This window comes from Vipera berus (assembly GCF_964194415.1).
Source record: "Vipera berus genome assembly, chromosome: 2".
In the NCBI taxonomy this organism is placed as follows: domain Eukaryota; kingdom Metazoa; phylum Chordata; class Lepidosauria; order Squamata; family Viperidae; genus Vipera; species Vipera berus.
This window is the reverse complement of record NC_138203.1, coordinates 123,386,558-123,413,653: the sequence shown is the minus strand read 5'-3', so window position 1 is coordinate 123,413,653 and position 27,096 is coordinate 123,386,558. Positions and strand designations below refer to the sequence as shown.

Here is a 27,096-nt window from a genome sequence, read left to right as displayed (position 1 = left end):
AATACAATAAAATAACACACCCCTCCCTACCCGCAACATCCCACCCTTCTCTGCTGGAGAAAATAAAGGAAAACACTAAAAAGAGAAAGACAAAAGGTTTTTAGTGTCAGAGCCTGAGGCAGTATGGGGCCCATGATTTGGGGGGGGGGGGACAATGAGGGTGGAGTAGTGGCTGGAGTGGAACTAAAATATTCCTTGCCTTTTCCACCACCCTACAGAATAAAGTGGTTACCACAATTCCTATTAAACCCAACAGGTACCAGGAGGAGGATAGGGGTGTCTAGGGAGAGCTGCCCCTCTGTGCAACAGGAGGTGCTATCCCTGGGGTGTCCAGGGAATGCTGGTACAAAAAGGAGGATGCTCCTCTTGAGAGAGAGAGAGAGAGAGAGAGCCCCCCAACTCCTTTCACTGCCTGAAGCGAGGAGCCGGGCACAGTCCCAGCACATTCTACCACCCGTGCCGGATCTCTGCAAGGCTTCAATCCTTACAGCAACACGGCGATACCCTCGGCTGCTTCTGCCAAGGAGAACGTGGGCCCTGCTTGTTGGTGACCCCTGCAATGCCTCCCCTTTCTGCAGTATCGACAATACAAAAGGAGGAAAAAGAAAATAAAATATTACATCATCTGAAAAATAGTCTGATGCAGGGCCAGTGCCAAGTCCTGGGGAGTGGGGGGAGATGCAGCCACAACGTCTAGGGCTGGGCGCCTCCCCATGCAGAGTGCTAGTCAACCAACTGAGTGACCTGGGGCTGCCAGAGTCCCTTACAGTACAGTATAGTCCAGGAAGGAGAAATCCAGGCATCTTCCAGCCGTCACAACTGCTAGGGAAGACAATTATTACAACACGTTAGGAACCAGTCAGTCCGTTACAAAAAAACCCTACCTGCCCTGTAAACACCCCCAGACAACTTGGTGGCATCCTTCCTCTTCACTTACTCCAACTCCATTGTGGCTACAGTCTGTGCCTGCTGCAGGGGGAGTGCCACCTTGGGACAGCACCGCGTCTGCCCCCCGGATCTTCTTTGGCTCTAATTCCTCCTTCGGGAGGACTGGGCCGTCAGCACGCTCTGTCTTGCGTTTCCGCCGTCGCTCTGAGTCTCGGCCTCGCCCGCGGGTGACACGCCGCTCTGCTTGCTCCAGCTGGAAAAAAGACGAGAACTCAGGGACTGAAAACCAGGCCTGCTCTTTTAACACACATGTGGCATCACATGGATGAACCTTATGAACACAATAATGTGGCTAAAAGTCATAATTACGTACTCAGGGTATTTTTTTGCCATAATTACATATTTCTGACCATCATAGTTGCAGTTCTTGAATAGGGGGAAGAGTTTCGAAGATGCAACCTCCTCCCCCGTCACAAAATGCTGAAGAAAGCAAGCTTCTATAAGCAGAAGAGGTTTTGCTCATTTCCCATCTTTCAATTCTCCATCCTCATTTACTGAAGGCTTTAATACTCCCCGGTATATAAGAACACGACGACAAAACTATGTGAACGTACAGAGACGCGTATCATAGCTACTGAGAAAATGCTTGGTGGGGAATAAGGCAGTTCTCGATTCACAACCATGACTGAACCCAGAATTTCTGCTGCTAAGCAATTGTTAAATGAACCACTGCAGCTGTTCAATCAGTAATACGGCTGTGAGGTGAATCTGGCTTCCCCATGGACTTTGCGTGTCAGAAGGTCGCAAAAGGGGATCACGTGATCCCGGGACACTCCCAACAGTCCTAAATACATGCCAGTTGTCCAGCGTCTGAATTTGGATCACGTAATCATGGGGATGCTGCAACTGCAATGGTCGTTAAGTGAAACAAATAGCCGTATGTCACTTTTTTCAGTGCTATTGTAACTCTGAACGGTCAGTAAACAAATGGTCGTAAGTCGAGGACTACCTGTACAGTTAGAAAAAGCAAAGGGCTAGGATGCTGCAATTTTGGTTTTCTTTGATGTTCCAAAGATGACAACTGCTGCAATTGCTGAAAAATGTGAGAGGAAACCTTAAAAATTCCAAGTTTCAAAAAATGGTCCACTTGAAAGACATTGAAATAATAGAAAATACTTGCAGCTCGGATTTTAGATTTTGGCTGTGGTTTGTTCTCCAAGCTTGTTTCAATATAATTCAATATAATTTCTGAACTTTTCGTTACCAAACTAGGCTAATATCATCAGCAGGATTTTATTGTCCTTTCTTGTCAAGACATTTATAAGCTAAGGAGAATAGGACAAGAAAATCCCGCTGATGATATTAGCCTAGTTTGGCAATGAAACGTTCAGAAATTATATTGAATTATATTGAAACAAGCTTGGAGAACAAACCACAGCCAAAATCTCTAAGACATTTTTCACATTAGCTGTTAGCATAGCAATCATCCCCTCTCATCTTGTATATCCCAACAAACTTTCACCAAGTCCTCCACACAGATAATAAAACTTTTCAATCAAATGATTTCAACGTGGGTAACTGATGAAAACAAACAAACACCTGCATTCATATTTCCTGGCTTGCACCTCTCTTTCTTACTATAAACCATCACACAGGGCGGGGGGGGGGGGGGAAATGTCATTTCTGTAGCTGACTGTCACTGTTTTGTGTTAAAGCCGCACACATATTTATTACCCTTTCCTCTGTGATACCAACTTTCAAAGAATCTTAAAATCTGACTCAGCTTCTGAGATACTAACAAAAGTGGCAAATTTTGTGGCTAAAAATTTATTTATTTATTTATTTATTTATTATTGGGACTTATATGCCGCCCTATCTCCCGAAGGACTCAGGGCGGCTAACAACAATAAAATACAATAATACAAAAGTTAAAAAGAAATTAAATAGAATAGAATGATAGAATAATAGAACAAAAGTTAAAAAGAAATTAAATTAGAGTAGAATAAATTAAAATTAAAATTAAGTTAAAAATTAAAAACATAATTAAAATCCCTGTCAGTCCAGGTCAGCCTGATGGAAAAGGAGTGTTTTGAGGCCACGGCGAAAGGACCGGAGATCCGGGGCCATCCGAAGCTCAGGAGGGAGCTGATTCCATAGGGCTGGCGCTCCCACAGAGAAGGCCCTCCCCCTGGGGGTCACCAGCTGACATTGCCTAGCTGACGGTACCCTGAGGAGGCCCTCTCTGTGTGAGCGTACTGGACGATGGGAATTTGTTCCCAGCAGCAGATGGTCCTGCAAGTATCCCGGGCCTAAGCCATGTAGGGCTTTAAAGGTAAGTACCAGCACCTTAAATCTCACCCGGAGGACAACCGGTAACCAATGCAGCTCACGCAGGAGAGGTGTAATATGGGAGTATCGGGATGCTCCCATCACTACCCGCGTGGCCGCATTCTGCACCAGTTGAAGCCTCCAGGTGGTCTTCAAGGGCAGCCCCATGTACAGAGCATTGCAGTAATCTATACGGGAGGTAACGAGTGCGTGGGTGACTGTACGTAGGGCATCTCGGTCCAGATAGGGGCGTAACTGGCGCACCAGGCGAACCTGGGCAAATTGCCCCCCTGGCCACGACTCCAATATGATCTTCAAAACTGAGTCGTGAATCCAGGAGGACGCCTAAATTGCGTGCCCTATCAACGGGAGGTAACATCTCTCCTCCCATAACCAAAGATGGAACCTCTTGGACTAAACGAGATGCCGGTACGTAAAGCCACTCAGTCTTGGCCGGGTTGAGCAGGAGCCTGTTCTTCCCCATCCAGATCTGTACCACTTCCAGGCAACGGGACATCACATCGAGGGCATCACTGGGTTGGTTCGGGGTGGAGATGAAAAGCTGGGTATCATCAGCATATTGATGATACCTCACCCCGAAACCACGGATGATCTCAACCAGCGGCTTCATATAGATGTTGAACAGGAGGGGCGAGAGTACCAACCCGAGGCACCCCACAACTAAGGGGCCTAGGGGCTGACCTCTGCCCCCCTGCCAACACCGTCTGCGAACGGCCTGAGAGGTAGGAGGAGAACCACCATAAAACGGTGCCTCCCACTCCCAACCCCTCAAGACGTTGCAGCAAGATACCATGGTTGATGGTATCAAAAGCTGCTGAGAGATCTAATAGGACCAGGACAGAGGAATAACCCCTTCCCTAGCCTTTTTATTAGAAGCAGCCTTAACAGATTCACAAAGAAGACATGGAAACCCACACAAATGAGAACAGCTCAGAGTATTTGCTGACAGTCAGAATGATACTCACATCCAGCAGCTGCTGGAATTTGTGAAGCTGGGGAGCACAAGCAGCCTGTAGCAAGCGCCAAATGCTCTGGCTCTCATCTAGCGTCACCTCGAGAAGATCCCCTTCCATTAGCAGCTCTTCCAAAGGTAGACGGACGGCATCAGCCAGCTCTAGGACAGGGCCTTGTAGCTGTGGCAGGTAAGAACAAAGCACCTCCAGGTCTGCAAGGGAAGCATAAAGGTTGTAAAGAAAACAGCCCAATTTCCTTGTTTTTATCACAGAACAGGGAATTATCTTCCCACAAACAACTGATGAGACAAGTCTTAACCCAAAGTGATGAGACAAGAACAGTACCCAAGTCCATATTTCAACTTTCTCTCTCGGTATTTTCAAGAAAGTAAACTGGCCAGAGTTACTTACTTAGACTTAACAACGCGGAACTCTACTAGACTAGTACCTGAGGCACAGGAGCTGTTCTTCTCTGGAGTTGTGGCATCTCCATTCTCTAAGGAAATCTGAGGGAAGAAGTGTGAGGCAAAAGATTTTTAAGCCACAAATGCAATTTCCACATCATGCCCATCAGGACCTACGCTCTCTCTTCAACTAATGGCAGGGGCAGGGCCCATGGCTCTTGTCAAGATACATTTGGTTTTGCCACTTTAGAGTAACAAAAACATTTACCACATTACACTTAATGGCAGCAACATCTCTGAGACAGACTGGCTGAGCTGCTATGTCGTCAAGGAAATATTCAGCTCCTTCAGAAACGAAACAGTGAGCAGGCTGGCTCCTTTGAGGAGGAAAGACCATAAAACTCCGAAGAAGTCATAAGACTTTGTATAACCTTGGGAAGTGAATTAAGGCTAGAAAAGTCTTACAGAAGTTTACAGAAAGGTTTGGGGATTAAGAAATTATGATAAAACAGAGCCAGGGTAGTGCAGGCTTAAGGTGTCAGGCTAGATTACAGAAATTTAGGTTCTAGTTCACTCTTAGCCACAGAAATTCCTGGACGATTATGCCAGGCACGTTCTCAGTACTACCTGCCTCACAAGATTGCTATTACGGGGAGCAAATAAAGAGAGTATTATACACGCCTTGTGCATACACGGAAAAGATGAGATATAAATCTAATAAAGGAATTGAACAGAGGAGGCGAGAAAAATGGCCTGGCGTCTAAGAATATGAACTGTAGGTTAAGGGGGAAGAGTCGAGAAAGAGTGTTTAAAAGAAAGCAGAACCAAGTAGACACTGCTCTTGAGAAACTAGCAGGCAAGGCGCTTATTATTATTATTATTATTTTAAAAAGGGCCAAGATCAAGATGCCTACAAGCCTGAGAGAGAAAAGCATTGGGCTGAGAAGCAGGAAGTGCTGGATTTTGAGAAATTTTGCCAATGGCAATTTCCTATTATGAATGGAATAATGTGGACAGCACGGTGAGGGCAGAACAGCAAGACTGCGTGTCTGTGGGGCCCATGTATGTTTACTGGCTTTATGAGCTCATCTAACTTGTTGAGATGGGCAATTACAGGTACTCCTCAACTTACCATCACAACTGAGCCCAAATTTTCTGCTGCTAAGCAAGACAATTGAGGTTTGCCTCATTTTAGGACCTTTCCGGCCACATTTGTTAAGTGAATCACTGCAGCTGTTAAGTTAATAATAGAGTTAAGTGAACCTGGCTTCTCCCCCATTGACTTTGCTTGTCAGACGTTTGCAAAAGGTGGGATCATATGACCCCGGGACACTGCAACTGTCATGAGTCAGTTGTCAAGCGTCTGGATTTTAATCACACGACACGGGGGGGGGGATGCTGCAACCATTGTGAGATAAAACAGTCAGAAGCCACTTTTTTCAGTGCCACTGTAATTTCGAATGGTAACTAGATGAACTGTTGCGGACTGCCTGTATAGAAATCAAATAAATAAACTCCTAATTAGTTGACTTTAAGTACAGATACAATGTTTTATATTACAAGCAAAATGCAGGAGTGGTGAGAGAAATCTCTTCCTTACCTGGTTTCCCCTTACAATAAATGCTTTTGTAAAAGGAAGTTAATAATTGTTTCAAATCTCTCTGGTTCTTTCATTAATGACTTTTTTTCCCCAAACCCCCCCCCCCAAACACAGCAGACAGACAGACAAACTTCTGCAAAGCATTCACATTGCAAGGCCCTGCCTCAAATTCTGTCCTCAAGAAACGTGTGCAGCAAACCTGGCGTCGGCCTTCCCTTCCCCACTGGAGAGGAGTAGCCAGGCCAGAAGAAAGTTGGTCTCCTGCACTCACCTTGGTTTGTTCGTTGCAGCTGCTCTCTTTGAGGGCACCTGCGTCCTTGGCCGAGTCCCCGAGCAGTCGCTGCCGTAGCTCAGCTAAACGTCCCAAGGCAGCAACTACATCGGAGGAGGCCAGGAGCTGGCGAGCGCGGTCCTGCCACATAATGGCACGCTCGGTCAAGCACTGCAGGGCTTCACCCTCGGGCAGCCGGACAGGAAGTTTCTGCAGAGCCACCAGCAGCGCCAGGATGGTCTCCAGGCGGGGCCGGCGGGACCGCTGGCACAGAGGACACAGGAATTTGGCTTCCCACTCCCACCATGCCGGAGAAGGCCGAGGATTGCCCAGGCGAGGCCAAGCTGCACAGGTGGTGTGGAACCAGTCCTGGCACAGTTCGCACTGCAACATAGCAGGGCTGGGAGGCTGGGAACACACACAGTACTGGATCCCAGAAGGACTCTGCACAGACGGCACGGGCTTCTGGGTATTCGACTGGCGTAGGCGTAGGATCCCTGCTTTCTCCTTCTGCTCGCCTTCTTTGAAGACCAAGATCTGCCGACACAAGATGAACGACTGTGATTCTCTGGGCCCTTTTTGACCCAACAGAGCATAAGCTACTTTTTCTCTGGCTTCTTTTTATATCGTTTGGTGTATTGTGAGCTGCATGGCATTGAGGAAAATACACCACTCCAAAAAGCAATTGGCAATCACTGAGACTTGTAACCTCATCTCCCAATTCTCCCATCTGCACGATTCTCCTCACACTAATCTTTCCTCTGTGTGTAGTTTTGCCTCAATCCTTTTCAGCCTTACAATAGTTCTTGCACATTTTTTAGCCGAATTCTGTCCTCACCGGTACCTACAGCTTGACCATTTTATCAGGTTAAAAGCATTTTGTCTTCAGGTGACCAATCTGGCTAAGCTAGAATAGCACACCCAAGAATAAGAAGTCTTGCGCTGTGTTAAGTCACAGCAACACCCCCACGTTTTCTAAGCCAGCTACTCACAACAGAGCCAGGGTCCCTGAGGTCTTGTGCTGAGAGGCCCAGTCTCTCTGTGTCAGAATTGTAGAGTCCTGGCTCCTTCTCCCGCTGCCATTTAGTGCGTTTGACGCTATCTGAGTCAGCGTCGGCACACGGACACAGCACCTGAGAGAAAGACATTGAAGAATGAAGCTTTCGCCTACGAGGTGAGGCTTTTGTCGCAACCCGTTCAAAAAGCACCCCTAACCTCAAGCAACGTATAACAGGAGCTCTTTTTGAGAAAGGTCTTGGAGGCCTTTTCCCGCCAGGAATGTGCAGTAACTACTTGTACTTCCAAGTGATGCAATTCCTCCAAGTGCACTGGCAAATCTCTACCCACAGCCACAAGGCCCTCCAGGTCATCCAGGCAGGGATAATGGTCTCCATTCTGTGAAGAGGACACAGCACAGACTATAGTACTCTAGAGGTGAAGCAACAAGGTCCACGTTCCACTGCCCCAGGCCCAAAGACTACAACCCACCTGGATCTCCTCCACATCAGCAATCCAAGCCTGTGCTTTAGATAGTGCCTCCTTGAGCGACAGGATATTGGGCAAGTGTACTGGGATGTTCTCTGCCTCCTTGATGATGGCTTCCAACGTAGCTGGCAAATGCTTCTGCCTGCAAGAAATCAGGGATGGGCAGGAGTGTCAAATAAATTGTCGTGGGTCCTCTCTACAAAGCAACGCCTGGCTAAATTGGGAGGAACCTCCTCTAGGAGCCGTAGACTCCCCACAACTTAAGCTTACCTAGCCTCCAGGCACATTTGCGCTTTTTCCTCCCAACGCTGAGCAATGGTGAGCAACTCCTGCAACTCAGCCATCGCCTTATCCACAGCAGGACTGGGGGCAAGTCCACAGCCGGAGGTGATGAGTGCTCTCATGACAGATAGCGTAACCTTATCCTGGGGTGAACGGAGAGTCTGCTTGACCTCTTCCAGCCAGACTGCCTGCTGCACCTGCCTCTCTAGCAGCTCCATCTCTGGCACCTCCACCCCTAATCGTGTTCCTTGTGCCAGTAGTTTGTGCAACTCTGGGGAATTGCCTGAAAGGTCTTGTAGGGCCTCTTGCACTTCCACCTGGAAAGCTTCCACCTTCTCCAACACATCCTAGAAAAGGACACACGGCAATCACAGCCAACCCACTTGTGCAACCAGTGCGCCACCCAGACACAGTGCTAATTCTTCCCTTTATTGTGATCATCAATAATTGCACCATAACCCTTCTGTTGCTCACCTGGACCTCCTTTATCTGGTGCATGACACAGGGCAAGTTTGTCATTTGCTCTAGGAAGGCACGTAATTCCTCTACTGTCATATGGACTGATGACTCTCTGTAAAATTAAGCAGGAAAAAAGTGGGACATGCTTCATTATAATTCCAGAAAACAATCTGAAAAACAGCTTGACGTGAAAATACCAAACAGATAACAAGAGAACACCATTAAACAGGAGAAAAGGCTTAGGGGAAAGGATAATTATCGGCCAGAAAACAAAAGCAAGAAAGGTACTCTAAAAGGGCTGCCAACGCTGTGTGGCATCTTGTCTTATCAATGCAATTCTACTTAAAACCGACTCTTTGCACTCACTCTGTTTCTTGGATACTTATCAGACCCAGGGCCTCTGAGACACACTTCTCCGCTTCGCTCAGACAGGCTTTGAGCCGATGAAGAAGTTCATTCTCAGGGAAGTTCCTCTCACGTGCCTCTGATTCCAGGGCACGCAACTCCTCCAAGGCTGTAAAAAGCACAGAACGTGGTGGCATCCAGACCCATTTGATTGGTACAACTGTACCAGCTACTCTCAACTCCCTGGAAGAAGCGAGGCTCTTGAGTTTTATCCAAGACTGTCGTCTGGCCCTCAGTTGCTTCATTATTCCTCCCATTCCAGACTCAGCAGTTCCTTTTCACTCAGAAGCCCCTTTCCTAGGACTCAATGCTACGATCTCCATTCCCATTCTCCCAAACATATAATCCGTAAGGATTCAGGTTCTCCTCACAACATGCCTGAACAAATCTGACAGCAATTACACAGGGCCTCAAAGGTATATGTACATTTCCTCCACCAAGATCTCAGGGATTAACTTCTTAAAAGACCCCAGAATCAAGGAGCACGAGGGTGGAACCACCTACTTCTCTTGCGTCCATCTTCCACTTCCAAAGCAATGCGAACTTTGTTGGCCCACGTGTCAAAGCATTCGGCTCGGACCTTTAATTTATGTAACATGGCTGGGAGTTCATCCAGAGTATACCGATACCTGAATGAGGAAGGACATTCAGAGCAGAAAAACGATAAATGTACTTCAGCCAGGGCCACAAGCAATGCCTTCTCACAACACTGGCCTGTTTTCATATTGTATTAAGCTATACAGGTAGCCCTCGACTTACAATAGTCCATTTAGTGACCATTCAAAGTTACAATGGCACTTTAAAAAAGGGTCTTGTGACCATTTTTCACACTTACAACCATTGTAGCATCCTAATGGTCATGTGATCAAAATTAAGATGCTTAGCAACTGGTTCATATTTATGACGGTTGCAGTGTCCTGAGATCATATGATCTCGTGTGACCTTCTGACCAGCAAAGTCAATGAGGAAGACACATTCACTTAACTGTATCCCTAACTTAACTGCAGCGATTCACTTAACGACTGTGGCAAGAAAAGTCGTAAAATAGGGCAAAACTCACTCAACAACTGTCTCACTTAGCAATAAAAATTTTAGGCTCAATTGTGGTCATAAGTCGAGGACTACCCATAACTGGTTTCTCAAAGAAACATACATGAAAGGACCACTAGTACAGCCCTTCCCAAATTACTCTGGACCAACTTGATTAGGGAGGATGGTTCTCCTCAACCAGCCCATTGTGAATAAAGGAGACTCCTGTGCTCAGGGTCTGCAAGTCTACTCATCTCTTGACGGCTGAAGACTACAATTGCCTCAGAATTTTATTGAGGATGAGAGACATGATATACAAGGAAGATCATCGTACTGCATTGTATGTTCTAGTTCTTCATTTTTATGCTCCTACAAATTTTAAGTCACCCGAAGTACCTTTTTGTGAAAGGCAGCCATATAAATCTAACCCAGTTAAGTGACTGTATTTTAACTTAAGATGGCTCATTCGTGGAATACCCCACGTTTCTACTCACCTGAGGTACTGCCTGCTACTAGGGCACTTGCAGAGGTCATTGATGTGGTAAAGGCAGACAAGACAATTTGGACAATCGTTGCAAGCCAGCGCTGACAGAAAACAGGTTGTCTTGCATTTGTCACATTGGCGCTCATCATCTGGAAGCAACTCAAAAGCCTCTCGCTCTGCTTCAGTGATTCCCTGGGGCAGCAGAGAAAATTAATGAGCGGCTTGATCATTCCCAACTAATCCTGGCTTCGGACAGTACTCCCTTGCCATATCAACCCACCTTGTCAAGGAGAGCCTTTCGCAATTTACGCTCCTCCTGGACCAAGATAAACATCTCCTTGTGCACAGCCGCCGCCAAGTTCAAGTCCAACTTTTCTGGGCAAGCAGCCATTTTGCAGATAAGCTCTTCATGAGAGAAGACACAGTAACGGCGAAGGCGCCGATAGTGCTCAATGCACTGGCGACCAGCTGGCAACTGAGTACGAGGCGGAGGGGGGGGGGGAAGAAATCTATAAGTATATGAAGAATTCTGGTCCCATGCACATCTTTTACAGCTGAGAACTATGAACTGCAAACCCGGTTCTCCGCTTCTGACTCCTCTTTTGTGTTACCACTGTGGCCACTAAAGAATTATGAAAGCAAACATAAGAAATTCCTCCTGCTGGTTAGAAACTTACCCAGTCAGCAGTGCAAAAGTTAACTGCTTCTGCAAAGTTGTAGCCCTGATTGAAGCCACTGTGATAAGCTCTAGGGAAGGTAATTACAAACTCTCCAGCACACTGATTGGTCCGGACGACCTACAGATGCAAAAAACGAAAAAATGAGAGCAGGGACTATATTCTAGAGGAGAAAAAGGTACACCCAAGCATGTAAAGGTGACTCACAGGGACGCCATGAGCCATGAGTGTATTAGGGTTCATGAGTGTCACCAACTGGTGCAACAGGTCTGGCTGGCTCTCAAAAAGCTCTGGGGTCAGTTTCTTCATAACATCTTCTAAATGTTCAGCTGCAAAGGATGGGACCCCATACCAAGTCTTAGGCTCACCCCTAGAAAAATAAGCTTGTCAGAGAATACTGTCCAAAAAAGGAAGGGAAAGAAAACTGAAACACTGTCATTGGAAGATAAGTATTGGGATTATTCTTTCTGAACACTTTTTTTTAACGGAGAGTCCATTTATAGTCAGTCCCCTTAAATCAAAAGGGAGCAAATTTTTGCAATTCAAAGCCACACTTAAAAAGGTCTCAAGGGCTTGCCACCAAATGCCAGCGATACAATCAGGGTCATTAAGGAATATAAATGCAGTGCTGAAGAGCCACATACTTTTAAAACGTCCAGTCATATACAAAATGTCATTAAATACAAACTTTACTTCGCTAGTCTTCTCTTTCAATTTATTTTTTCTCTTATACAAATAAAAAATGCAGTTTTGAATTTTAACTATTTTAATGAACTGCTATGCTATTTCCATTGGTGGAAATTATGACTACAGGTAGTCCTTGACTTACGGCCACAACCGAGCCCAAAATTTCTCTTGTTAAGCAAGACAGTTGTTAAGGGAGCTTTTATGTCTTTTCTTCTGTTAACAGACGTTAAGTGAATCATTAAGTTAGTAACACGACTGTTAAGTTAATCTGGCTTCGCCATTGACTTTTCTCTGTCAGAAGTTCGCAAAAGGTGATCACGTGACCCTGGGACACTGCAACTGTCATAAATACGAGTCGGTTGCCAAGCGTCTGAATTTTGATCGTGTGACCATGGGAATGCTGCAATGGTCGTTAAGTATGAAAAATGATCGTAAGTCACTTTTTTTCCAGTGCGGTTGCAACTTCGGTCACTAAGTGAATTGTTGTAAGTCGAGGACTACCTGTGCTTCACTATCAAAAAGTTGCTCCAGACGGCAGGTTTCTTTCCCTCCCTCCTGAAGTCTCACCAGTGGAGGTAGTTGATAGAGTAACTCCAGTGATCCTCGATGTGCCAGCAGAAAGCAGAGAACACCATGCCCACATACAGCCACGGTACCTTCATGCCCGAAATATCAGCATTGATGTGGCACAGCACCGACTGCTTCAGCACTGGCATCACATTGAGGTTCCAGCCACTGGCTGCATACTCCTGCAAGGCAAGGCAAAGGATAAGAAAGGAGGTGGGGCAGACCACAGACGGTCGGCCGTGAGGGGCAGAAGAAGCAGCTCCAAGCAGAGGGTAAGGGAGACCGCTGCCTTACAAAGGGGACCTACTTCTTCCTCTGGAGAGAGCTGCCTTTTGCCATCATTGATGGGGAAGCCACTTCCAAACTCTTTGGAATGAATGTCAGCCCCATATTCCACCGTCACGTCTTCCTCAATGCTGTTCACCAAGCGCCAGAACTCCTTTTCCACAAGCTCTGTGGGCACCATCTGGGGGAGCAAATAGGAGAGGCAGTCAACACCACAGACTCCATATCCCCAGTTACAGGAAACTAGAAACACGTACGATGAAGTTGCCAAGTATGAGTTGTAAGGTGGAGGGTGAGAACAAAAAAGATCCAGATTCCAGTTCCCACTTAACCACAAATGATTTATCACTTTCTGTCAGTCCACCCACCCACCTCACGTGGCTACGGCTGATAAAATGAAGAGATTCTTGTGCATAAATACCTTGAGAGACTCTGGAGGGAAGATGGGATATTAACACAATAAATAAAACCATAGCTGGTACTATTTGTCTGTGCTCACAGAAAAAGAGGGGGAACTCACGTGGACTGGCATGTTGAAGTAGTCAGCCTTGAAAGAATCTGCCATCTCCCCAAAGCTCTGTAGTGTGTATTCCCGAGTGGCCTGCTCAAAGCCAAAAGCCTCTGGGGGCCGTTTACACTCCTGGGAAAGGAAAATAAGGGGAAATGTGAGAAAGGATTCACAAGGAAGGAATTATTTTTGCCCACCCATACAATAATCAACGGAGCCCATATTATGCTTCTGAATAATTGTGTAATCAATAGCTCAAATCTTATTCTTGGATCTCTCTATAGATGATCAAGTTCAAACCCAGATAATCTGGTGAGGCAAGAATGTTCCTCTCGCCTTGTGAAGGGCAAATAAAGCTTCCTTACCGCCATGACACATTTGGGACATCTCCAGACACCTTTAGGAATCTCAGGTAAAGGAGGCAAGAGGCAGAAGATGTGATAGTTGTCATCACAGCCATCACATAACAACAGCTTGTCATCCTCATCTCCCCGTGTACATATCCGACAAACGTAAGATTCAATCTAAAAGAGGAGCAATTATAAGAACTGCTGTTTTACACACAAAAGCAACTGCAGATTGTTTTAATATTTTTGGGAGGTGCCTTTATGTACTGACTCCTAATGACTTCATACAGGCATTTTAAATATACCCAATGATTTCTCTTTTTAGGCAATGACTACTTCAAAGGAGGACAATAAGCAAAAATTCAGCAGAACTATTATTTCCTTCCATGCATTTTTTAAGGAGGCAGAAGGCTACGGATGTTATGGCAGAGTTCACAATTGCCAGCCTGGATATATTACTGATAATGTTGGGGAGAAAAACAATTTTTACAAAAAACAGAGAGACAGAGCAGAACTTATTTGAAGTGAGAACACAAACTTACAAACTGAGTGTTGTGATTGCGACGGAGGCGCATGGTCATTTTGGTGCAAGGTTCTGGACTGTGCCTCAACTCTTCTTTCAGATTTGCATAGCGTCGAGGTGAATTGGGTTCCAGCTTCACTTCTGAAACAGGAGCTTCCTCTTTTACTATCACTGTTGGGGGGCATTCAGGCATCTCCTTGTCTATGTTAGGAAGACATAAACTTAGAACCAAGAGAACAAACTTCTCCTTTGGCGCCCTAATTGTGAGGTTAGCCCTCCATTCCCACCTTTCTTGCGCATGTTCTTGTCCTTGGCTACAAGCCCCAGTCCCAGCATCTTAGGACCAGCGCCATAAATCTGTAGCTTCTTCAATTCTGGGTTCTTCTCAATGTCTTCCTCTGTTGGCTCTGGCTGCAAGAAAGATACAGTTAGAATGACAATATGAAGCCATGAACGTTAAAATTGCATCCCAAAGATTCTCAGAAAGCAGCAGCAGCAGCAGCAGCAGAGGGAGAAAAAAGAACAAACAATAAATTGAGTCCCGGAGAAAAGAGAACTAATTGCAGAAAGACAATTGGTTAATGATAGAGATTGCTGAGGTCGTGACCTATGACAGAAATATTGTCTTTTTTGGATCAAGCCTCTGGGTAGATACACCAACAAGGTGAGACTTTCCTAGAATGCATTGCACACTGAAATAAAACAGTGCACATTGAGACATTTAAGCCACATCTTCTGCTGGATGGGGTCTGAGGACTTCAAGCCATGGAGCAGGACAAATAAATAGAGTGAAAGAGAGACAGCAGAGGTGGACAGAACAGGAACAGTACCCATGCTTGATGTGCTTGCTCAGGTAACAGAGCTGCGGAACTCGCAGGTTCAGGGTATGAGTCGGATTCCTGTAAGAGGGCGACAAAATGTGTGGGGTTTGGGGATCAACAGGTCTCTAGGAATAGTAGAAAGGGCATCAGCAAGAGATATAAAAAGGAAAATCATTATTGGATCATAGTGGAGAAGCTGGATATCTTTTCCCCTTAACTGCCTAGACTCAAGTTACTAAGAATTGAGTGGCATATAAATGTCAATAATAATAAAATAATAAAATAAAATAAAATAAAATAATATAAAATAAAATAATATAAAATAAAATAAAATAATAAAATAAAATAATAATAATAATAATAATAATTATTATTATTATTATTATTATTATTAGTATAAGGATTATGGTGTTTTACAACAAGAGAGCTAACAAATGAAAACGTTACAATAACTACAGAAGACATGAGGTTTAGGACTTTGAAAATGTTCAACATTTCAAAGATAAGGAGAGAAAGCACAATGACATTTTATTTCCTATTCTAGAGAGGAAGAACAGAAGCATGAAGGAATTCAGGAACTAAGAAAAACCTTAAAAATAACTTTGAATACTGCCTTTCCCCCCCTTTAACATAAATTAATCAGACACACTTAATATAGTGTTTGGTCAGCTTCTCAGTAAAAGCTTTTGTAGAAAAGATTGGGATTCTAATTCACTTTCATGATTTGGGGTATGGAATGATGGAATCAGGGGTTACAGGTAAGTTTCAGATTTTATGGTAAGAATCCGCATATGAGATACACACTTGTTTTTTTTTCTAATTTGGAAAGGATGCCTCCCTGCATTCAGTCTTTTACTGGAAATACACTTGGGAGACTAAGCTCCAGGTGCACATTCCTAGCAGGAGACTTCGATGTTCTACTAATCTCTGGAAAACCACTTACTAATTGTTCGGAATAATTTAAACCAAAAATGCAGGACTGTATCTTTATCTGAAGGCCTGTATATGTGTCCTTGAATTTTACCCACTGAATATATAATTACAAAATTCAATGTTTCCTTAAACTGATGCAAAATTGACAGTTATGCTTTTTTTTCTTTAAAAACAAATACAGATACAGCCATAAGCTCTTACATTCCCCAAACATTTGATGAATACCTATTAATCAAAAAGGCTTACAACTAAATCGTTAAAACCATAAATACAAATAGGAAAGGGGAAAGAGCATCCATTATGCAAAAGAAAAAAAGCTTTATATATACATTCCAGGCTTTTATCCATCGTGGTGTTACTTAAGTTTGTGAAGCTCAACTTAATCCTGAAGTGAAATGCCAGGTGCCACATGTGACAAAATCTTGCTTTCATTTACATTTAATATGGAATTATTTATATTTATTCAATGTTTACATCACTGACTGCTGAAGCCTTTGTAATTAAGAAAATTAAACAAACAAAACACAAGTTAAAACCAGAAACATTGAATATGTGTGTATTAATTCTTCAACAATAAAAAACCTATTGAAAAATACTGATTTTAAAGGCCTTTTTAACAAAACTATGTAGTCTTTCCAATGGTGAGCAGATGTATACATCTGGAGTGGTGGACATCCAGGGAAGAAATGGCAAACTGACGGAGGGGACTTTGGATCTCCCACAAGCATTCCAGATAAGTTACTCTTTGCAAGAAGACAACATGACAGCAGGCTATTGTGGGTTTAAAAGACAAGTTGGTGCCTTTGAAAGGACATTAAGTTCGCATACGCTGTTGTTTTGAATATTTTAAAAAATATGGTAAGATATGATTTTGAAGGCTGGATACCAGAGGAAGCTCAAGAGAACTAAAGATTACAATTAAAGGAAAAGAACACTTAAATTTGATTTACTAATACGGAATGGAGCAAAATACTTTAACATTGGATGCGTTGAAAGGTATTTGTGAACAAGGGATTCAGAAGTTAATTTTAAGACCGTCTGCCTCCACAGACAGACTTTATGGAAGAGGAACAAGTTTTACTGGATAGGATTGAGACTGATTTGAAAGCAGATTTTAAAATGATGAGCTACGTTGGAAACTTGACCCTAAAGTCATAATGTGGAAGGAGATGTTACACTGGATATACTAATGAAACTGACTGATGTATTAACAAACCAAAAGCGCAATCTGGATGACTTTTTCTTACATTGAACTTACAAAAGAAAGTTTTGTTAAAGTTCTGAAAAATTTTGTGAGAAGGGACAAAGAAAAAAATAGAAGAAATCAAGTTCTAGGACACTGTTTAAGGCAGGGGTAGGCAACCTTGGCTCTTTGATGACTCATGGACTTCAACTCCCAGAATTCCTGAGCCAGCCATGCTGGCTCAGGAATTCTGGGAGTTGAAGTCCATGAGTCATCAAAGAGCCAAGGTTGCCTACCTCTGGTTTAAGGGAACTGAGGATCAAGATTGTTAACAGTAATAGGAAAGAATATAAAGTTGGTTATTTGATCAAGGTTAAAATAGATGCGGTTTTAAATATTTGTTCATAGACAAATATATGGAAAAGACCATTGATATATTTTAAGAGAAGTTGATAAGTTACCAAACTCATTTATACATTTGTTGTCATAAAGGGGGTAGTCATTTATTTATCTCTACTTTTTTCTATTTTTCTTTTTTTGTCTCTACACTTTATATTTTTTTTCTTTTTATTCGCTTATTTTGTTTTTATCTTTTTAATCCTAATACACAGTACAAATCATTTTTTAAAAAATGGGTTTGGAGAGCTACACCATTTGAGCTTAACCCCAAGCCACTATGACAGAAAAGAGGAATAGTATGCAAATCTCTTCAGATCATTTCAGAGAGCGGGCAGATCACACTGAATCACGGGACAGACTACATTAAATATATTTAAAACGATTACACCTTATATATCTAAAAACTCTCCTGTTGCATTTAAAATCACAATTTGGGGGAACTAAAAAAGAGTCCAAGAGGCCAGATGAGACTTCTTTGACATTTAAGTGGTTCTATCCCAAACCTGAGGAAAAAAATAATGCTTTCCCTTGAGTCAGAGCACAGGGTGTGTACAACTGCTCTCAAAATGATGGTCCAACCAAAAACAAAACTGTAATTAGGGTTGAAGGTGTGAGAGACACTCACCTCCTGTTGCAGTCGCTTGGCCCGCCGCCCATAGCTGTTGAACTTGGAAGGCTGTACTGACTGGCGCAATGGGATGCTATGAGGCTTATACTCTTTGTCTTTCTCTTCATTATCAAATGGGTGAGTATTGCACTGCTGGGGGAAGGAACAGCATTAGAACAGAGTAGAGCTTTTCATTGCTCTGTTGGTCATCACTAGGCATTATGAAGCAAGGCTCTAACCCAACTATCCCGTGGCAGAACAAAAGCACGATGAATTTGATATGATTTTCCTGGCTAGGCATGGGCCCCACCATCTTCCCTAGCAAGCTATTTCCTTTTCTATTTAGAAAAAAAGGGGGTTTTCTTGTACTCACGTACTACATCTGTGGAGGAAATGTAATGTGAAATTAAATTACAGGACAACTTTATACTCTGAGACCCAATACTCACCACCAGGTTAGCACCAGACTGGTACATTTCATATGGGTAGATAATACGCTCATAGTGGGAACGAAGAAGGGAACCAATATTCTTTCCTGATGGATAGGAAAGTCGCTGGGCCACCCGGGCCCACCGGCGATCCTTGCAAATGGCTTCATATCCACCCTCCTCCATCACAATCTGAAAATATAGGAATATTGAAAAACTACAAATTATCAGCTTGCAATCACATGAACATATACCTATTTAAAGAAGGCACCTAATTTTTCTCATCCCCAATTCCAAACTAAGACCAACAACTTACCAAGACCCATCAATAGCACAGATGAATCTTCACTGAATCTGCCAGTGTCAGTAATTAACCCCATTAGCTTGAATACAAAAAATTAACTTCCTCTAGAATTCTTTTTGGGAAGAATGTAATTATAACTTACTTTACTCAAGCTGTACAAATCAAGAATACGCCTCTCTACGTTGGGAATTTTCAGTGCAGAACCTTGAATCTCCCAGAATTTTGCGATCTGGTCTAAATAGTTCAGTTTTACCCTGGTCTGTGCCTGGTAATGGAATAAATAGAAGTTAGACTTTCTCAAGCCAGTAACATATAATGGCTTCCCATTTAACCATACATCTTTCAATATATCTTCATACCAGCAACACCAAATTTTAATGAAGTTGAAAACAGTATATATACACACACACTGAACTGCTTTGGGACCTGGGAGATTTCCTGTAACAGGGGCTACGTGTTATTTATCCCAAAAGAAAGTGTTTCCTTTTGAACAATTAAGTAACATGCCAATATCTGGCCATTCTAAACTATAACAACTGGATATAGATCATGGTTTTCAAAACCAAATAAGAAGAAAGGACTATATATTTTGGACATGCGCATTTCCAAAACTTTTAACTTTTCTACCTACAGAGCCAAGATTCATGTGTTTAATTATGTCATGAGGAACATATCAGTGTAATGGATAAATTGTTGGATTAAGACAAGTGAAGTTCAAATTCAAGTCTACCCTCGTCACGGAAATTCAGAGGGTCAGTCACTGACCCTCAGTCTAACACAGCGGTCCCCAACCTTTGCGACTTGGCGGCCTAGCTGGGGGGGAATAGGGGAACCAGGGCATGCAAGCCAACACCTACAAATAGTGGGACACGGTATGCACACAAACATGCACACGCAGCTTGACTGCAATTTGATGTGTGTGCACATATGTGCATTCACCAGCCTTCTTGAGTCGAGCTGCACACTCACGTATGCACTGACCCGCAGCCCGGCTGTGAATAGGCCATGGGTCGCGACCCGGGGGGGTGGGGACCCCAGTCTAACATACCTGAAAAGGATGATATTGTGAGAATAAAATTGGAGAAAAGGATTACAGGATATACTGCCTTGAGGAAAGGTAGGAAACTTATCTAACAAATACATTCATCCTAAAAAGATGAGATTTCTTATAGTCATTTAACAGAAGAAAAGTTATTCATGGAAATGCAAATTTATTTAAGAGTATTGTCTAAGACAGTGTTTTTCAACCTTTTTTGGGCAAAGGCACACTTGTTTCATGAAAAAAATCACGAGGCACTCCACCATTAGAAAATGTTAAAAAATTTAACTCTGTGCCTATATTGACTATATATAAAGTAATTCTCTTGAATAGGAATCAAATAAACACAAAGAAAGTATTTTATAATTACTTTTCAATTTTTCCCACGGCACACCAGGCAACATCTCGCGGCACACTAGTGTGCCGCGGAACAGTGGTTGAAAAACACTGGTCTAAGATACACACATTCCTTTCATATAAATGCAAGCCAAAACATTTGCAAAAAAATCCAGTCAAAAATATAGAAACCTGGATAATTAAATACATGAGGGGATCCTAGATGCTCTCTGAGTTTGGCTTTTTTCTTGCAGATCTTTCATTACCCAAACTAGGTAACATCATCAGTGCTAAGTGAGTGTCTAGCACTGATATTATCTAATTTGCATAATGAAATGTCTGCAAGAAAACAACCAAGCTGGGAGAGCACCAGGGACCCCTCATTTCAGCCTTGAGCTACAAGTATTCTCCTTTAAATAGATTACATACAAACAGAGGCAGAGAACTACTTTGAAATAACAAAACCATTTATTTATGTTTGTATAAACAGGCAACCTGAAACAATTTTTGAAGTCAATTCTTTCAATGGCAGTCCGACCAGTGGATAACAGTTGATTAAAACTAATGCATTTTGGGTTTTTTAAAATTATATACCAATATATTTTTACATTTATTATTTACTGGTAGCTCCTGGTATCTTCTCTTGTAAAATGATTTATGATTTAATTATCCTGTTAAATGTAAAGAAATGCGAATAGCACTACATTAAAATTCTATTACCTCTCCTGCAAAGGACTCACCTCCAGTTCATTGAGCCTCTGTATCCGTGGAGTAAACCGGAAGTTGTCCACTTCCACAGCAAAGGGAGGTTGCCAGTCCTGAGGAAGAAACAGAAAGGCAACTTTAATTATAATCCCAGCATCATACATTTCAAAGTGTGTTTACCAGCTAATGACAATAGATCCAACCCTTTTTCTAATACATATAAACCATGTTTAAGAATTAAACCAAAAATCTACTCTCAGTCTGAAAACAGCCCTAGATAATTAGAACTCAATTTCACAGGTAACAGAATATAAGTGCAAGAACTGATTACACAAACTATTACAGGACAAATCTGAGACAATGAAAACCCTTAATTTTGCAATGAAGCAATCTATTGTATGCGATATCCAGTACTGGACAGAGACAGAGACTTAGGTAAAACTGACATTTGAAGGAAACATAGTTTAATGCATGAACACCTCCTAATAAAACATGAGCGCACCAAGCACTGTAACATGTTCATATTTACTGTTTATCTACAGGAAGCCTGAGAAAAAGGAAAGGATAACCATGATGTCCCTTTAACCAATCTAAAATATTATATTAGGCATTACACATTCAAAATCTACTTTTCTGGTACAAAGCAGTCACTTCAAAGCTGGAGTAACTATCATCAAGAACTGCTGGAGACAGTAAGACAGATAAAAGCCACTGAAGCGAAGTTTATTTATTCATGTGTGAGAAAGACTCAATGGTCTGAAAATAACTTTACCAGAAGGCAGTCAAATTGACTATGCAAAATTTTGATTTCTAGAAGCTGGAATCACAGTGAGGCCTGGTGAACTTCCTGAATATGTATTCTTATATTTTTAGTGAAATATTTATTAGTTTGTACTAAAGAGGGTGATAAATTAAGTTGGAAAAGCCTTGGCTTCTCAATTTAATAGCATCTTCATGGTGCTAAACTGTATGTCAAAAGCACAAACATGACAGAATTATATTTGCTTTTGTTAGACACACTGAAATAAATTCAAATTAAAATAAATTAGGAAATGCTAAAGTGTTTTTTTAAGTCATCCTAGTACTTTCAAGAGAAGCGGGGGGGGGGGGGGGAATGAAATGTTGCTAACAGGATAATACTTTAGCATTATAATACTTAAGACTCACACCAGCAAGACAGGTTTCTCCTGCAACTGAATTGTGATGAAAACTTTTGATCTGAAGGCTGCAGACTAACCTGAACTATAATTGACAGCCTATAGAAAAAAGACTCATTTAAACTTACTCCATATGCACTGAGTAAGCAGATGCTAATATTTTGCTTCTCCAATTAAAAATATCACAATGATTTCTCAATGAGGATTAAAAAGATTGGCAAAAGAGTTTAACTGGAAACAGAGAACAAGAGATCTACTTCAGCATCTTCTGCAGTGTAGCTATACAAAAGAAAACCAAGTTCCTCAAATATTTCCTTGTCTTTCTCTTGTTCCTTCTTAGACAAATGCTCTGCAACTGGCAGTTATACCAGATGACCTGTTATTATGAAATAATAAAAAATATTATTCAATGGACTTTTTTAAAAACTTTAATTAGGTTCTCTACATCAAGAAATACAGCAGGAAAAGACTTGGAAAACCTCTTTCCTGCTCCACTTAATTAGAATGTTGTTTTTTGCATGCAGCTGAGGCCTAGCTGTAGGAAGTAGAGGAAAATAACAGAAGGACACTCGTCTATAACAAGTTTTCCAGCTTGGTGAAAGAGCAAGCTGTTCAAAATGGTAACAGCTAAGTACCAACACAGGCGCCACCCATTATCGCAGATATAGCAATTTACATACAAAAAACTATAGAACTTGTCCGTTGGAATCGAAACACAAAGCTCTTATATACCAATTATTCCAAACAAACCCAGTCCCTGTAGTATACTCTTTACACTATTTCCCATAATGCATTCAAATCTATATTTGAGTGTTGACACATTGTAGTTTTGTATCACATCAACTGCTTTCAGTATCTACATTCAACTTGTCCTACTACATCATGGGAAGCATCTTTTTCAACCCTCATCAATTCCATAAAACAGTCTTTCCCAACTTGGTGCCATTCAAATGTATTGAACTAACAAAATTTCTAGTCAGCAGGGCCTGCTATGTAAACTTTTACTACTCACTCTATTTTGTCCTTGAACCAGGCCTGTATTCACTTATTTCTTTAAGACATTACAATAGTCTTATTTTTCCTCAGAAACACTGCATTTGTATCAAACATTCAACTCACTCAATACCCTGACTGTCTTCAGCAACAAATACTCACAATAACTCTTTCCTATCTAAAGACACACTGGTTCAAGCCTGTAACCCTCATCCTGCCAGACAAGCACTCCAATACATTCCTTCCATCCAATTCATGACATTCACCAGAAGAGACATCTCTTTCAAAAAAAAACAACAACCCATCACCAGCTCTAAAGTACCTGTGAATCACTTACACTAACCCCCCCCCCCAAATCCTGATTCTGCTTGCCCACTTGACACTTTCTCCTAAAATCCCAACGACTTTGCTGGTTACTTACGGCGGGAGGGCGGATCTTGCAGATACCACTTTTCTCTGCGATGGGTCGGATTTTGGCAATGTAGCCTAGCGGATCACTGAATTCGGCCCAACTGGGCTCAAAGACAGGACACTCAGGCGGTGGCAAAAAGTCCTCGGGAGGCAACAGGGGATCGGGATCTCCAGCCCAGGACGGGCCACGTTCCATCCACTCGCCTTGCTCGGCCCCCCACAAGCCGCGCTCGGCCTGGTCCGACGCTCGAGGCAGTCGAAGAAGAGTTCGATCGGCCCGGGGACCCCCTCCATCGCCCTGCTCGGTCTTGTCACTCCGGGGAGCCCGCTCACCCTTCACAGTCCGTTCGCTCTTCTCCATCCTGGAGGCCCGCTCTCCCCAGTCCCCATGTTCTCCCCTCTCCCCTGAAAGGCCACGTTCCCCCTTCGAGCCCCGGCTTCCCCTCTCCCCCTTCTCCCCGCGGGACGCCCAATCGCCCTGATCCCCAAGGGGGCCCTTCTCCCCCCAGGTCCCTTGATCTGACCCTTCGCTCTGCTCCACCGGCTCCTCTCTGGACTCCATCCCTTCCAGCGGCTCCTTGCTCTCTGGGAGGCCCCTCAGGGGGCCATGCCCGGCCCCTCCTCCTCCTCCTCGCTCGAGCACCAGGCCTGACGGGCGGGGGAACCAGGCCGCTCAGCCGGAGCTTTTCTCCCCGGTGCCCGGTTGCTCAGCCTTACCCCTCCTCCTCTCTAGGATCTCCCGGCACTTTTCCGGGCCCAGAGTCCCTCTTGTTCTCTCCCCTCCCTAAATTCAAGGCCTGCCGGGTCCCCTCGAACTGGCAGCCACCGCCATTTTGGACTTTCTCAATATCCTCCACAGCCGCTGCCCATCAACAACAAAACGTCTCCCTCCGCCGGCCTCCAAAGATTCAAAGGGAACCTCTTGGAGATGTCACCATACCCGGCTAGGGTAATCTTTCCGACACAAAGACGGCAACTTCTAGGTCTCGTCAAAGACAATTGATTTATACTGGAGGCTTTAGGAGCGAAATAAAGCAAAATAAAAAGTCCCTGAGGGCTGAGGCGGAAGGATACAACTAACAAGAGAATGTAATCGCTGGGACTTCTTGCGCACGTTTAAAGGGCCGCACCGCGCCTGCGCCAGACGACAGAAAACAGGAAGAGGAGGGAGGAGGCGGAGGAGGAGGATAAGAAGAATTGAATGGGCGGAGCTAATCATAACGCCGCCTATTCGGTTGTCAGAACGGTAGCGGGAGCCTCATAGCTGTCAATTGGTTTGGCTGAATTCAGACTTTTCGACGGGCTTATACACTGCATCGTGGTGCCATTTTATCTATGTAATTTGTAATCTGTCCATAGGAAGGCTAACTTTTGAAGCCTGGCTCCTTTTAGTTAAATTCATTTTGCTCCAGTTAGCGGGTTTATTTAAGTTAGTTTTGGACTTCAGCTTTCCAAACGCTGCTGACTGATAGATTATGGGAAATAAAGTCTAACACCTAGAAGACAGATTGATGAAGACTGCTCTATATTAAATATAGTATTGCTCACAGGTGATAATCCAAAATCTTTATGCAACAATGTTTTTATTAATATCAATTTAATAATTATGAAATTATAATAGGGGTAGAATGAAGAGCAAACCTTGCTGAGATTTGATAAATGTTTATAACAGGTTACACTCAGATTGTGTTTTGAAGGGTCCTTGGATGTGTAAAATGAAACATTGGTTACAGAGGCGGTATTGAATTGTACAAATCTGAATTGAATATTTCCTCAAATGAAAATCAGTTATACATGATACGTTATGCATAATTTAATGTTTACCAGGGTAAAAGCGAACAGTAATATGCAACTGTATATTCTGTCATAGTCCACAACTTACAACCTTTTGTTTAGCGACTGTTCAAAGTTACAACAGCACTGAAAAAAGTGACATAACAAAGCATCTCCATTATCATATGATCAAAATTTGGGTACTTGGTAACTGGCATATATGTAAGAGCATCGCGGAGTGATGTGATCACCATTTGCAGCCTTTCCAGCCAACCTCTGACAAGAAAACTCAATGGGGGAAACCATACTCACCTGACAACTGCATGATTCACTTAACACTGCAATTATTTGCCTTATAACTGTGGCAAAAAAGATCATAAAATGAGATGTAACTCACTTAACAACCATCTTGCTTAGCAACAGAAATTGTGATCTCAACTGTGGTCATAGGTCAAGAACTATCTTTATATTATCATGTTACTCCTTTTGAGAGTAAGTAACGTGTAAGATGCAGAAAAAGTATAGAAAGCAGCAAGCAAAAGTAAGTACAGATAATCCTCAACTTATGACCATAATTGAGCCTGGCAATTACAGTCATATGTCATGGGGATCGTAAAGCTGGTCATCATGTAAATGGACCCAATTTAACAACCTTTTTTGCAGCAATCATTAAGTGAACACTGTGGTCATTAAATGAACCCATTGTTCATTATGGGGCTTTTTTTCAGAAACTGGAAATGTCACTTTCTAAAAAAAAGCGTAAATAGCAGTCAGTCACAGAGGTTAGTGCAAGCAGCCACAAATGCAGATTGGTTGCCAAGTATCCAAAATGCAATCACATTACTGGAGGGGGGGGCAGGGGGCAGGCATCATAACTTCAGAACAAGCTCATAAACAGTTTTTTTGGGGGGTGGGATCTGGCATAACTTAGAATGGTCACTAAGTGCTCGCTAAAACTAGCTATATGGACATTGTGAGAAAAGGAAAACAAGAAAAATTTAGTTTACACCAGCACATTTCATTTTAATTCCCTATCTTTGTAAACCATACTACCTTTCAATATATCTGTACCAGTTTGTATCTTGTCTGAATACAGCTTCTCATCTCTTTTGGGGTATCTCAAGGTACTTATCTAGGAAATATGATTACCTATGTAATTTGGCCCACAACTATTTCTTATTGCGAGTCCCTTTCTTTTTTGTTGTTTTCCCTGCAACCTTTTTGCTGACTGGCAAATTATCTAGGAGTACCAGATCTGTAAGGGACGCAGTGGCTCAGTGGGTTAGGACGCTGAACTTGTCGATCGGAAGGTCGGCAGTTTGGCAGGTCGAATCCCGAGTGCCGCGTAGCAGAGTGAGCGCCTGTTACTCGTCCCAGCTTCTGCCAACCTAGCAGTTCGAAAGCACATAAAAATGCAAGTAGAAAAATAGGGACCACTACGGTGGGAAGGTAACAGCGTTCTGTGCTAGTCGTGCCGGCCACATGACCACGGAGACGTCCTCGGACAAGCGCTGGCTCTTCGGCTTTGAAACGGAGATGAGCACCGGCCCCTAGAGTCGGAAACGACTAGCACGCATGTGCGGGGGAACCTTTACCTTTACCTTTTTACCAGATCTGTACACCAGACACCAGAAGATCAATACAAGAAACATCTTTATAGGCCTGTGGATTAATGCAAGCCAGGTCTGGCAGCCTTGTCTAGTTCTTGCCTATCAAGAAGAAAACCCCTGAATCTTCCAGCTATGCCTAAACCTCCACCTTTGTGTGTCCCTGTTAATGCAAGAGAAGCTCTTCTATGAGGCCA

At 43.1% G+C, this 27,096-nt stretch overlaps 1 protein-coding gene across 4 annotated transcripts; it reads right to left on the bottom strand.

Moving 5' to 3' along the window:
• Positions 1–584: 584 nt before the first annotated feature.
• On the bottom strand, positions 585–24,358 carry KDM5C (lysine demethylase 5C). 4 transcript variants are annotated; one of them, XM_081319440.1, is made up of 28 exons: positions 23,530–24,358; positions 20,994–21,071; positions 19,021–19,143; positions 18,596–18,766; positions 18,165–18,299; positions 15,034–15,102; positions 14,491–14,614; positions 14,223–14,404; positions 13,699–13,857; positions 13,346–13,465; positions 12,848–13,006; positions 12,541–12,722; positions 11,494–11,656; positions 11,287–11,406; positions 10,890–11,084; positions 10,620–10,801; positions 9,601–9,725; positions 9,058–9,205; positions 8,707–8,803; positions 8,221–8,579; positions 7,954–8,092; positions 7,681–7,860; positions 7,458–7,598; positions 6,466–7,002; positions 4,639–4,696; positions 4,203–4,402; positions 938–1,141; positions 585–822 (listed from the first exon to the last, which is right to left on the bottom strand). In XM_081319440.1, exons 1-28 carry the CDS (start codon positions 24,079–24,081, stop codon positions 814–816), a joined length of 4,911 nt encoding a protein of 1,636 aa, XP_081175566.1. In that variant the 5' UTR covers positions 24,082–24,358; the 3' UTR covers positions 585–813. The 4 variants fall into 4 exon arrangements, with proteins under 4 accessions (XP_081175566.1, XP_081175568.1, XP_081175569.1 ...); XM_081319441.1 differs by having other exon boundaries at positions 598–819; XM_081319442.1 differs by lacking the exon at positions 15,034–15,102.
• Between the last annotated feature and the right edge of the window lie 2,738 nt (positions 24,359–27,096).

Excerpts from the sequence above, each read along its gene's own strand:
- KDM5C (XM_081319440.1), bottom strand. The coding sequence starts at position 24,081 with ATGGAGTCCAGAGAGGAGCCGGTGGAGCAGAGCGAAGGGTCAGATCAA. Across the intron at positions 13,858-14,222 it reads GCAATCACAACACTCAGTTT|ATTGAATCTTACGTTTGTCG; the intron begins GTAAGTTTGTGT and ends CTCCTCTTTTAG. Across the intron at positions 7,861-7,953 it reads CTGATGTGGAGGAGATCCAG|AATGGAGACCATTATCCCTG; the intron begins GTGGGTTGTAGT and ends TCCTCTTCACAG.